Below are 14433 nucleotides of genomic sequence, written 5' to 3'. Positions count from 1 at the left end.
CTTCTTTAACTATGAACACTCACAACTTTAATTAAACTTTAAACTGACTTATATGGTTCTTCGTTGCAAGGGTTCAATTGTTCTCGCTCTCCCTCACTGTCTCCATTCCTCTCTACCTTACACTCTCTCTCTTTCTCTCCCGCTCTCTGCTCTGCTCTCTCATTCTCTCTCTGTCTCATTCTCTGATCTGTCTCATTCTCTCTCTGCTCTGTCTCATTATCTCTCTCTCTCTCTCTCTCTCTCTCTGGTCTGTCTCATTCTCTCTCTCTCTCTCTCTCTCTCTCTGGTCTGTCTCATTCTCTCTCTATCTCTCTCTCTGGTCTGCCTCATTCTCTCTCTGCTCTGCTCTGCTCTGTCTCATTCTCTCTCTGTCTCATTCTCTCTCTGTCTCATTCTCTCTCTGTCTCATTCTCTGATCTGTCTCATTCTCTCTCTGCTCTGTCTCATTCTCTCTCTCTCTCTCTCTCTCTCTCTCTCTCTCTCTCTCTCTCTGATCTGTCTCATTCTCTGATCTGTCTCATTCTCTCTCTGCTCTGTCTTATTGTCTCTCGTCCTCTCTCTCTCTCTCCCTGCAGGTTTGTGACTGATGCAACAGTAGCGTTGTTTGTGGCCATATTGTTGTTTGTTCTTCCCTCCGAGCCGCCGCGCTGCCTCTGCTTCTGGAGGGGCTCCGACACAGGTCTCTCACACACACACACACACACACACACACACACACACACGCACACACGCGCACACACGCACACACGCACACACACACACACACACTCACACACGCACGCACGCACACACACACACACACACCCAAACAGAGATAAAAAGATCTCTGTGAGCCCAAAGATTGATTGATTGATTGATTGATTGATTGATTGATTGATTGATTGATTGATTGATTGATTGATTGATTGATTGATTGAACACTTTATTAACAGATTGCAGAATGGGTACAATACAGTACGGCTCAATACACACAATTGTTAAGGGGATGCAGACCATGAAAGACTTTCGTCTTGTTTACATCAGGGTTCCCCCATTTTCAATTCATCAAGACATTTATGACATACACGACATACAGATATACAGATATATTATGACATTTATGACATACACGACATACAGATATACAGATATATCATGACATACATGACATACAGGTATATAGTACTGTTACATTTATGACATACACGATATGCAAATATACAGTACTGTTAAACAGAGATCCTAACAGAAAATATATAACGTTACATACGAGGGGGAGGAGACTGTACAACGGGAGGGGGTGGGTGGGGGGAGGGGGTTGCAAGGTGCAAGCATAGGGAGGGAGGGTTTGGACATTTACGGGGCCCAGTTTCGAATTGCAGCCTCCCGTAGGTGCTCTTTGAGAGCGATCTTCTTTTCTTCAATTTTGCTAAAAGTTTTGATATTCTTTTATCGTATGTTACTTGATCCTGACCCAAAACCGAGTATGAGAGGAATTCAACACATTCTAAAATAATTCTATGTAACTGCTTTATAATCTCCAGGAACTGTGGGTTTCTTTGTTGCCTATAGTGACATTATTCTGGCTAATCTGAGAAAACGCTTCCGAAATGGGTCTGTGGAGCTCTTTATTGACAGATGTGTTGCCCTGTCAGAGTCCCAGATGTCCCAGGGTCCCGCCCCCGCCCTGCTGACATGGCAGGTGACTCAGAAAAAGATGCCCTGGAACATTGTGCTGCTGCTGGGAGGAGGCTTCGCCCTGGCCAAGGGCAGCGAGGTGTGTGTGTGTGTGTGTGTGTGTGTGTGTGTGTGTGTGTGTGTGTGTGTGTGTGTGTGTGTGTGTGTGTGTGTGTGTGTGTGTGTGTGTGTGTGTGTGTGTGTGAGTGTGTGTGTGTGTGTGTGTGTGTGTGTGTGTGTGTGTGTGTGTGTGTGTGTGTGTGAGTGTGTGTGTGTGTGCGTGCATGTGTGTATGTGTGCGCACACACGTCTTTGCATGTGTGTACAGGGTCTTAAAAAGTCTTTAAAAAGTCCTACATTTAATAATCTGAATTCTAGACCTTACAGTCTTAAAAATGTATGTTGTTGATGTATGTTGAAAAGATGTTGTGATAACTTCTCTGTATCTCGTTTAAATGTACGGTAATAGTCTGTCAGTTCCCCAACAATTCCTATGGAATTACTTCTTTCATAGTAATTTTACTTCATACCTTTTTGCCAGTATGGCTGTGAAATAGGTATTAAATACTATTCAAAGTGGTCTTAAATAGGTCTTAAGTTTAACCTGCAGGAACCCTGGTGTATCCATTGCTTCATGTGTGTTATACACGTTCACTTTTTGCAATGTACCATAATCGTAAGTCACTCCCACGTACTGCTAGTTGCTCTACACAAAAGCATCTACTAGAATTTAATAGCTAAATTCTAATTATATGTGTGTTTATTGTGTGTGTGTGTGTGTGTGTGTGTGTGTGTGTGTGTGTGTGTGTGTGTGTGTGTGTGTGTGTGTGTGTGTGTGTGTGTGTCTCCCCCTCCAGGTGTCAGGTCTGTCCGAGTGGCTGGGGCTTCAGGCGAAGTTCTTGGACTCCCTCCCTCACTGGGCCATCGTCGTCATCCTCTGCCTGCTCATCGGAACCTTCACTGAATGCGCCAGCAACGTCGCCACGGCAACGCTATTCATGCCCATTCTAGCCAAAATGGTACTAAATGAACACATCATGCAAATACAAACACAACACACACACACAAACACTAAGTCTTTGTAATCACATTCCAAGTCCTAAATGTTCAGTATTGACCTATCTCAAACCCTGCCCTCTTTTTTTTTATCCTCCAATCACAGCTGTTGCTTTCTTCTTGTCTGAGGGAACAGTTGTGATTGGAGGATGGAGATGAATCCATCACTTTTACTCAACGGTATACACTTCATGGGGTCATTGGACAAAAACGATTACAAATAATTGTTTCTCTGTTAGACATCTCAAATGTTTCCATGTGTTAAAAATGCAGCAAATCAGGTCTCTTTGCTTTGATTTCTGACATGTTACACGTGGTTCTTGGTATCGGATTGTAGTATTGGGGAAATTAGCCTGGTGTAAGATTAGGGTGGTCTTCAACCGTATCAACCCGTCACCTGCGGTTCCGTGACGTCCCTCTGCGTTGTGTAATTTGTTGGTTGATGGCAATCTTACTGGCTGTCACACACTGTATCACCCCGTTGATGCATCCGTAAACAGAAGAATTAACACTGGAAACGTGATCTCTTTCCTTGATGGTTATGTTTATTTTCATAGACATAAGGTCCCGTACGAAATGAAACAAATTGAAAGTCTTTGAAAGGTGAGGAAACTAAATGAATAACTCTATCTCTCTTGATGGTTGCGGCCTAGCTCCCTAGCCAAAGCCTGTCCTATTAGCCGAAGCTAGCTTGTCGTGGTCGGGGTTTACCTTCCCCCTCTCCCAACCCTCGTCCGAGAGCTGGGAGCTCCGCTCCTGTCTCGCTTCAGCACACTTCGTCTGCTTGTCTGTCTCTGAACTCGTCTGATACAGACTATAACATGTTTAAACCAATATCTAATATAGATATGTATTTTTTACCTACATGTTATAACCCCTTTAGACCTACAACCCCTGCTAATAATGCATTATATATCCTGTATATACACAACAAATGTGATTCCTGGTTTCAATGGGATAACACACACAGAGGAGATGTCTTTCTCAGCGTTTACAGTTTAACACGGTTAAACTGATATCTATAGGTTGTTATAACCAAAAATGAATGTAATGAACAGGTAGTCTATCAAATGTCTTCAAGGCCACAGGACCGACTCTTTCAATAAGAACTGCTGACAAGCGAACGAGCCATTCTTACGCTATAGGCTCTATTTCAGACCTCCGGCTTATATTAGCTTTCCTCTTGAGAAAGCTGGAATACAACGAATAGAGCTTCATAAAGACGTTCAGCTGAACAGCACATTTGAAGAGAGAGAGAGAGAGAGAGAGAGAGAGAGAGAGAGAGAACAGTAGTGAAAGACAGAAAATAATGAGCTAACAAAGTGAGCAGAAAGGAAGTGAAATGGCTGAAGGTGCTGAGAAGAGACAGTGAAACCTCTCTTTTAAAAATATAATTTTCAAGGAATGCCTTATTTGCGTGTATGTGTGCCTATGTGTGTGTCTATATGTGTGTGTCTATGTGTGTGTGGCTATGTGTGTGTGGCTATGTGTGTCTATATGGGTGTCTCTATGTGTGTGTCTATATGTGTGTGTCTATGTGTGTGTGGCTATGTGTGTGTCTCTATGTGTGTCTATTATGTGTGTCTATATGGGTGTCTCTATGTGTGTGTCTATTATGTGTGTGTCTCTGTGTGTGCATCTATGTGTGTCTCTATGTGTGTGTCTATTATGTGTGTGTCTCTATGTGTGTGTCTATTATGTGTGTGTCTCTATGTGTTTCTATGTGTGTGTATATACGTGTGTGTCTATATTTGTTCTATTTGTCTGACTGATTTGTCTTCTGTCCCAGTCCCAGGCCATTGGAATGAACCCCCTGTATGTCATGGTCCCCTGTACCCTCAGTGCCTCCTTCGCATTCATGCTGCCTGTGGCCACGCCCCCCAACGCCATCGTCTTCTCCTATGGTTACTTGAAGGTGTCGGACATGGTAAATCCACCAAACAAGTTTACAGGAATGTTTTGGATGCATGGATGGATGGATGGATGGATGGATGGATGGATGGATGGATGGATGGATGGATGGATGGATGGATGGATGGATGGATGGATGGATGGATGGATGGATGGATATATAGATAATTAATTAATTGTCCTTTGAAATGGGGTTATAATGAACTTGGGAGTGAGTTTACACACCACCTCGCAAACTACAGGGCCCATACAGGAGGCCAGGTACCTGGGTGCCGGAATATTTTTCAGAACGATCAACAAGTATTTTATTTAAATTTATATTATATTGTCCATTGAAACACATATTCAGTATTTGCCCACAAGAGGGCGATACCACACAGGTTGGCTGGTAATCAGCTCTCTGGCACCGGTTTACAACATGCCATAATGAACCTATTGCCGTTGCTACAGACCTGGGGAGTTGCGTGATAGTTTTAAAACCAGATGGTTCCGGACAAGTTTTTGCCTAAGTTATTTTATTTTACCATAGGAGTTTCTCAAGGTAGCGGATTTACATGGTTTCATTCATTCAATTGACGGGAGCAGAGGTGACCTAATGCAAAACTACATCTTTCCAGGAAAGGGTTAATTGCATTTGAAGGCCAGTCTTGAGTGAATGCTATGGACCTTATACACTAACAACAGACATTATACACTATTGTAATTATAAATGGATACCAACGTCAGAGCAATTAAAAACATGTATTAATTAATTTCCATCTTTGGCCATTGAAATAAGCCCCAACCACTTTCATATCGCATGAACCTCTCGTGTTTGTCGTAGAGATGTATGGGAGGTGTCAATTACCTTAAGTCTTAAAGGTTTATTCCACCCAAATAGTTTTAAAGGTTTATTCCACCCAAATAGTTTTAAAGGTTTATTCCACCCAAATAGTTGTAACGGTTTATTCCATCCACATTGTTTTAAAGTGTGTAATCGTGTGACAAACGTCATATGTGTAATTCAAGGCCCAACTCAAACGGGATCAAAGAAATTATTTGTCTCTTTTTGCCTTTCTATGTTTTTCTCCCATCCTGTTACGATACGATACGTGGTGGTAGAACCCAAGGCAGCAGGAAGAATAAGCAGGGAGATGAGGCAGGAGTCGACGATCACAATTCAAAGTGTTTACTCAAAAGTACATATGAGTACAACAATAGGCACAGCCGTGCTGACACTGACTATAAACCAAACCTAACCAGAAAACGACATAACACACGAAAACAAAGAAGACAAAATAGAAACTAATATACACTTACTTTTGGACAGAGCAACACTAATAGGACGATACATACAGCACAGGAACAACGACGTATGATACAGACAGCACAGGACCAGGTAACATGAAGGAATGTCTCCACACCCAGGTGAGGGCAACCCACACATAAATAGCAACCCTAATTACTAATTGCCCCCAGCTGGGGAGAGACAGGCACAGAGCAAAACAACACACTACCAATAAACAATACACCAACAACACTACACAGGGAAACCAATTCACACCAGGGTGGGGAAGTTTAACAACAACAACATACACAGTGACATCCCATTAATCATACCATTAATTAACGTAAGCAAGTGAGTTATGACATGATGCAACAGTGTCTGAACCAACTGGCTTGTCTGGCCACAAGTGGGAGGTAGAGGATCAGGTAGGCGACCATTGTTAGGCAGAGAGCCAATGTTAGTTGGAGGGCACTGCCCACTGTTAGGTGGAGGGCACTGCCCAATGTTACCATCCTGCCCAGTCCCGCCAGGACCGGGCCTAGGAACGTGACACCATCTCCAATTTAGTTGTTATGACAATTCCCTTCCTGGTCGTTGCACGCATTGCCCTATTGTTGGTCTGGGGAGGGTGTAGACCAGGGGTCGGCAACCCTAGGCATTGGCCCGCGGGAGCATTTTCATTGGCACGGGGGCAGCATAAAAAAAAATATATATATGTATTATTATATTTTTTTTTTTACTTCGCTTTGAAATATTCAAGTGAAATATTTTGCACTGTTGTCGCATTTATCTTGTTGAAATCCTCCCACAGGTTCTTTTTTGTAAGTCGACTGTTTTGCACACCCCTACAACTACAGCTGTTCCCATGGTGCTCAGCTGTAGCTGTCAGCTGGCCTCCCGCGCCCGCGCGCATGTAACCTGTCTCGTATTGCTCTGCGTTGTGTTTCAAATTCCGATTCGACCCCTGTTAAGGGATTGCCCTGAGTGGGAGTTGAACCCCGGTCTCCCGCACCGGGGCCGACATCACAAACCGCTGCGCCAAGAAAGGATATCCCCTCTAAGCGCTCAGTTTGGATGCCTCTGGGGAGTGAGTTTACTTGCAGTACCGCTTACCATCCACAGCCACCGAACTACTTGTACCACGTGACTGTGGATATACTGCGGTACCTCCGTTACACGCAGTTCCCAGGTAATCACACAGTGCTGCGATTGCATTCTGTATGTGCCGTCTGTCATGATGGCAACCCCGCTAAGAAAGTTAAAGCAAAGGAAATTCGGGCATTCCAGCCCTCGTGGACAGATGACTACGAGTTTGTGTGTCAGAAGGACCGTGCTGTGTGTACTTTATGTTTAGAAAATGTAGTTTGCCGAACGTCAGGTGTGAAATACCATTTTGAGACGAAGCATCAAAAAAGTTTCAAAGATCAGGCGGATAAGGCAGAATCGATTAAACGTGCCATGGCCAGGTATGGGAAGCAAGCCAGCGCCTCAAAGTGTTCACGACTGCTAAAAACCACGCAACTTAAGCAAGCTATCGCATTGCTCATTGCATTGCGAAATGTGGAAAGCCATTCACTGATGGCGAGTATATCAAGGAGGCTTTTCTCCGTAGCTCAGATGTTTTGTTTGAAGGCTTGCCAAACAAAGAGACAATCAAATCAAGGATAAAAGATATCCCCATGTCAGCTCGAAGTGTCGAGCGACGCATCAACGAAATGTCAGAAAATATCAGAGAACAGCAAACAGCTGGATTAAAAGATACTCTGGTGTGCAGCTTAAAGTGACCAAATACAGCCCCCAGATAACGGAGCTCAGTAAAGCAAAACAGGGCCAGGGATCTCACTGACAGCGACAGGTAGGCAGCTGTTTATTTTCCTACACATGGGTTTGCATGTTAACTTGAAATTGAACGTGCATATAGAGCATACGCGCAATCGCGCATATATGTGGCATGTTCATGCATGCGCTCTCTCTCTATCTCTCTCTCTCTAGCTGGACTTGCTCCGGTGGAGGGATTGGAGGAGGAGGAGGAGGAGGAGGGTGTGCTTTGTGTGCGTGTGTGTGTGTGTGTGTGTGTGTGTGTGTGTGTGTGTGTGTGTGTGTGTGTGTGTGTGTGTGTGTGTGTGTGTGTGTGTGTGTGTGTGTGTGTGTGTGTGTGTGTGTGTGTGTGTGTCTGTGTCTGTGTCTGTGTGTGTGTGTGCCATCATGTTAACGTTAGCCTCAGTTAAACCTTGCGACGCCTCGTTAGATGAAGCTGTGTTCTGAGCTGTGTTCTGAGATGTGTCCTGTGTCCTGAGCTGTGTTCTGAGATGTGTCCTGTGTCCTGAGCTGTGTTCTGAGATGTGTCCTGTGTTCTGAGCTGTGTTCTGGGCTGTGTTCTGAGCTGTGTTCTGTGTCCTGAGCTGTGTTCTGAGCTGTGTCCTGTGTTCTGAGCTGTGTTCTGAGCTGTGTTCTGAGCTGTGTTCTGAGCTGTGTCCTGTGTTCTGAGCTGTGTTCTGAGCTGTGTTCTGTGTTCTGAGCTTATATAGTGCTTTTCTACTTACTAACTGTTTTTGTGGGAGCTTTGATGCAGCCATCTTCTTCTCATGTACAGCCAGGATGTAAACAGATCTGGTCATGTGACACTACACATATTTAATTGAGACCCTTTATTATTTCAATTTAGCTGGAAATACATTGATACATCATTCAGTAACATTTTCAGAGCTTTATAACAAAAACATTATTACGGTCACTATTGTGACCAGTGGGATTAATCAACTAATTGTATTCTTTATTTTTCGATTTAATTTTAACATTGCACATGTTAAAAGGGAGAGTGCAACGCCATTCAAAATGTAAGTATTACCAAGTTAACTTGTGTTCTTAAAACAATGACAATAAACATAGTTTTATTAGGTTGAAATAATGTTGAAAACGGAAAACCTTAATGCACAGTAACTGAACTCAATCTTTTTAAGTTCTGGTAACTTATTGGGTTTTTTTACAGTGTAGTCTTGCGATCAATCGAAACTTCTTTACACGTTATACCTCACATTCACCCATTCATTCACACATTGTGGTGTTCTCCATTAGGCCTGTAGGTGGAGCTACGACACAGCACACGTACGTACACACACCGATGGTGGAGGCAGCCCACGTGGCATTTTGGATGTGTCCAAAAATGAATGGGCAAATGTGAGTGAAATGGTCGCACTGTATGCAGCTGTTTGTCTGCATTGCACCCCCCCCCCCCCCCCCCCCAAACTCAGATTTAGGGTTGATACAACCATCATAATAATATTGTTAACACTTTAATCGCCGGGAACGCCGTAACTCGTCTTTGCTCGCCATGCTCATTCTGCCGAAGACGCCGTAACTCGTCTTTGATATCAATATTTCAAAAATCTGTGATCGAAATCATATTTCTCCTCCGGAGACATGAGATGTACTGGTGAGCTCCACTCAACTGTCTAACGGTTCAAGAGCGCCATCTGGTGGCCGATAGGCAGATCGGCCAACAGGAAGTGACGCGCCAAACAGGAAGTGCTCTTCCATATTTCGTCCGGGCACTCGCGATCGTTAGCCGGACTCCATCTCAACACACTGGATAATCAATCGCTCGCCCTAACTCAATAAACAACGTTATTTGGACGTATATAGTATTATACAACCTGGAAATGGTTCATCTAGAGCAACATCCCATAATCGAAAACTGTCTACTCCAAGCTGATCGTCCAACGGCGCGAGGAAGATACGGTAAAATCCAGCGTTATTTTCTAACGTGTTCCATATAAACTGCTCTGATGACCATATGACCCACACTAGACGAATGATATAACGTTGCCCACGGAATTATAAACAACCCCCCGCCCATCCGGTCAATATCAGATGATACGTAGTAACTTCTAGAAGTACCTCCAGTTGAAATTTTTTATCTGGCACCGATCGCTACCAAACTGTATTTGATCATCAATATAATGCATTTGGGGCTATAAATCAAGTTCTGGAGAAAGCTGCAGAAAACGATAAAAACATACTTATACTTTAGACCATATTTTAGTATGAATATGTGAATGAAAAAGTATAACGTTGCTACACCCTGAACAATGGATATAGGACATTGAATGGGCCATAATAATGTCAATTTAGCAATAGAATTTAAAAAGTTATAGCCCTGCAAAGAAGGGGAACTTCTCCATAGACAAATAGAGCTGGCTAGGGATGGTAAATTATGAATTTAACCATGGCGATCAAAGTGTTAATAATAACAATAACAATAATGATGTAATAATGTAAAAATTATCATTAAAAATACCTGATTATGGGGGGGGGGGAATTACGATGCATGGAATATTGTTGATATGGCACACTAGTTACAACTATATTTCAAACTGGCACTTCATGTCAAAAAGGTTGCTGACCCCTGGTGTACACTATCACATGCCTCCTCCGATACATGTGGAGTCGCCAGCCTCTTCTTTTCACCTAACAGTGAGGGGTTTTGTTGGGAGAACGTAACACGTGCAGAGGTTCACGCTATTTCCCCTAGATCCCCTCCCTGCTGAACAGAGGCCCCAGCCGACCAGTAGGAGTCGCTGTTTGCAATGACCAGGACACATACCCCACCGGCTTCCCACCCACGAACACTGCCAATTATGTTTGTAAGGACAACTGACCAAGCTGGGGGTAACACTGACAGCTGAATTCGAACCCAGAGTCTCTGTGGTGGTAGGCGAGTGCTTAGACCTCTACGTTACCCAGCCGGCCGCCAAAAGATTATTTGTCTCTTACCATTCACTACCATACATCGTCGTACTTCGTCCCTCTATAGCAAGCAAACCTCAACTCAACTACCACTGCTACACCACTGCCTCCACCTGACTGCATCCATCTTGTTCTCTTCTCTCTGTCTCCCCCTGCAGGCTAAGACCGGTGCAGTGATGAACATCATAGGGATCCTGTGCACCACTCTGGCCATCAACAGCTGGGGTCGAGTCATGTTTCAGCTAGACACCTTCCCTTCCTGGGCCAACACTACTAGAATATAGGGGTGGCGGATTAGAGCTCAACTTGGGCCTAGAAAATTTCATCCAAATTAGTTTCAGTTACTTTTCACATGGTGTCTGTTGTTTTATAAAAAGAATTATATATTTTTTCATAAATGTTTCTCTTTATTTTTTGTTTAGTTATCGTATACGTTTTTGTTTAAATGTCCCATATTTTGTATCTTGGTATTTGGTATTTTTAATCGAGTACTACAGTGCGGCCTTCCAACACGTACAAGCTGTTTTGGGATTGGTTCCGCCCATGGTCATTAATATTCATGAGCTGGATACATGCTAGTCAGTGTATGGTTAACGTTACCGTTAACACAATGGCCGCCAACAACGAGTTAACTCGTTATAGCCCGCCAATCGTTGGCCGCCAACAACGAGTATACTCGTTATTATGATCGTTATTTCTTTTATTCGCTATTTCCATTCATAATTCATCCTGCTATGGTGTAGGACTGTGTTGCACTCTGTCTGAGACCGCAACGGTGCGATACTGCCGCCTAACGCCTTGCGGCCGCTATTGCACTCCATATTGAAACGATGTGGTTTGTTTTCCTGGCCGAGCTGCAGCGTGCAGGCGGGGTCTAAACACTCCAGCAAGGCAAGCGCTCATAATGATGAAACGACGAGGCTCCCCCGCCCCCCCCCCCCCCCCGTTCATTTTATTTGGTGGATAACGTGGGACACACTACTGCAACCAGTATTTGGAATGGCGATCAGATAATTGGATTATTCTTTTTGCAGTACATCATAGACAAGGTAAGGACTATATATTATCAATCTTGCGTTGATCCGATATTTTTTTCCCGCGATCGCAGCATGTGTGTGTGTGTGTGTGTGTGTGCCGTTGGCTGCGATCAAAGCACGGAGGCCCGGTCCCCCCCCCCCCCTTTTGTGCATGGATGATGAAACATAATACCGATAATCTAGCGTTGATTTCAGGATGATTCAATAATCAGGCAAGAAATGGCAATGTGTTTAGTGAATTTCACTAAAGGGCTGTTTGACGGAAGTTCCCTGGGATTACACAGGATCACTCTACAACTATACTCATATTCACCACGGTATAAAACGGAAATGTATCGATGAAAAAATAATCAGTTTTTTGCATGTTGACCGGAAGAAACTCACTGGCAATCGATGGTGTTATTAGATCCATAGCTATAATATTTAATATAGTTTTAGCACTACAAACACCGGCATCTACCCCCATTGCATTACAGCGCTGGCACAAATGTCCATACGCCCACAGCGACCCCCGGCGGTCAATGTGTTAACGTAACGTGAGCAGCTAGCATTTGCATTTTAATTTCAGTCTTGTGTTTTTTTTTTTTCAAGCTTAGTTTTTATTTCACTTTACTCAAAGCTGCCACTGCAGATTAGGCAGGCCTCATCACTGCCCCGTTTCAAAGGCCTCCTTAAGACCCACCTTTTCTCTCTGGCTTTCGACACCATGTAGCTTGTTGATTTTATGATCTCATTGTCTTACTGTGTTGTTGTTGTATCGTTTTGTTACTGTGTCCTTTGCTTTTAAATATTTTTTAAGTACTCTGATCTATTTAAATTTGTATTGCTGCCTATGTTTACCTTCTTTTTTTCTTCTCTTTTTTGGTACTCTTGTTTTTTTTTTTTTTTTTTTTATCTATTTTTAGTGCTGCTTATAGTTTTTAATATGCTCCCTCTGTACAGCACTTTGTGCCCCTGTGGCTGTTAAAGCGCTTTATAAATAAAGTTGGATTGGATTGGATTGGATACTAAAATGCCTTTTCATGCCTAGTTTTAGCGTGAGCTTTAGTTTGAACTAACTGAGGAGGACAACTCTTTTATATACAGTATAGGCTATATATATTTTGTAAATGTAACTATGCGTAAATGCATACTGTACATAACACATTTTTACAGGTTTGGTACTGTCATGTAACTGTTAATATTATTAAAACCATGTATTTGAGGGTGAACAGCTCTTCATTCGGCTTGAGTACATGGTTCCTGTGCTAATTATTTTATTCTGGTTCAACTGTTGCATCATCAATATCATGACATGATAACAAATCTACAATGTGGTGTAGCTGAGAACTGACCGACCAGTACAGGGATAGAAGGTTATTATTAAACAGCAGGAATACGATTAGATTATATTCAAATGTATTGCCATTATACAGCACAAGTACAGTACAACAAAAATAAGTTGGCATCTAATCAGAGTGCAAATGTAACAGTAAATTGCAATCGCAACATACAATGTACAAGTGATTAAACTGGAATATATATATAAATGTGTAGTAATAATACTAATGTGAGGTATGTACAGTGTTACAGTATTAATATGTACAGTGATGAAGGTATAAATACACTATAAGATAAGATATTCCTTTATTGATCCCCTTGTGGAAATTCAGGCATCATAGCAGCATGGGGGAGGGGAGGTACAGGTACATGGTAATAGTAAAAGACATGATACAGGTGACACAATTATAGTACAGTAGAAAGTAAAAATAGGCAGTGTAAACAATATAATTACTGTAACTATGCATATGAGCAAGTAGGCAGTATAAATCAATGTGCAGATGAGGGTATGTATGCCATATCAGTTATATTTGCATTACAATCAATATAGTTACAATAGACACTATATCTATAGTGTCTATTGTATACTCATATACTATGAGTAAGTAAGTATACAGTATACACAGGTACAGGTACGTATGGCGTGATAGTCGGAGGTGGGAGTCGGACACACTCAGTGATCAGACATTCCTAGTACTGTAGTTCTCAAGTTCTGCTGTCGTTAGTCCTCCGGGTGCTGGCAGCGGTCACTGCCCACTGTTGTGGAGTCTGATGGCCGCTGGTATGAAGGAGGCGAGGCGGTTAGTTGAGTGTCGGGGGGTATGAGAGTCTGTGACTGAACGTGCTTCTCATCTTGACTAGCTCATCGTAGAGGGGGTGGGAGGGATTCTCCAGGATAGCGGCCAGCTTCCTGCCCATCCCCCTCTCTGCCACCACCTCTAGTCTGACCAGCTTGAGTTGACTCCCACCACAGAGCTAGCCTTCCTCACCAGCTTGTTCAGTTTGTTGGTGTCCCTTGAGTTGATGTAGCCCCCCCCCAGCATACCACAGCATAGAAGAGGACGCTGGCCACTACAGACTGGTAGAATGATGGTATGGTAGTAGCCATACTGGCCAGTGTTGGTATGGTTCTGTGGAGAGGGCATTAACTATCAATCTAAAATTCAGTCTTACCCCGAAAATCCGATCGTTAGAAAGAGCTTGGTTTATGTCCGGTAAAGTAAGCCACTGTGATCGTTACAGAAACGTGTAAAATAGACATAGGGGGTCCGACTCCTTACCTTAGCCAGGAGGTACTCCAAAAAGAATAATTCCAATGATCCCATCGGCGATCGCGATTACTCGTTTATATGTAATTACACGTGTTTACGGGACACTATAGGTTTTGAGGCGAGCAGATCTGCTAGCGATTGCTTTGCAGGAGCTCCTCCCCCTCAGAGC

At 43.2% G+C, this 14433-nt stretch overlaps 1 protein-coding gene across 1 annotated transcript in view; it reads left to right on the top strand.

Moving 5' to 3' along the window:
• The window catches only part of LOC311232836 (Na(+)/citrate cotransporter-like), a gene marked incomplete at its 3' end in the record, with an annotated part of 45636 nt that extends 34716 nt beyond the window's left edge, over positions 1–10920 (top strand). Inside the window, exons 8-12 of the mRNA XM_084319656.1 lie at positions 576–679; positions 1635–1756; positions 2514–2675; positions 4502–4639; positions 10795–10920. Coding sequence (XP_084175782.1) covers positions 576–679; positions 1635–1756; positions 2514–2675; positions 4502–4639; positions 10795–10920 — 652 coding nt within the window. The remainder of the gene's footprint in view (positions 1–575; positions 680–1634; positions 1757–2513; positions 2676–4501; positions 4640–10794) is intronic.
• Positions 10921–14433: the final 3513 nt, after the last annotated feature.

The sequence above is a fragment of the Notolepis coatsorum genome (genome assembly GCF_963971535.1).
Source record: "Notolepis coatsorum genome assembly, chromosome: 8".
Classification (NCBI taxonomy): Eukaryota; Metazoa; Chordata; class Actinopteri; order Aulopiformes; family Paralepididae; genus Notolepis; species Notolepis coatsorum.
Note: the sequence above shows the minus strand (reverse complement) of the source record. Positions and strands in the feature narration are given on the sequence as shown.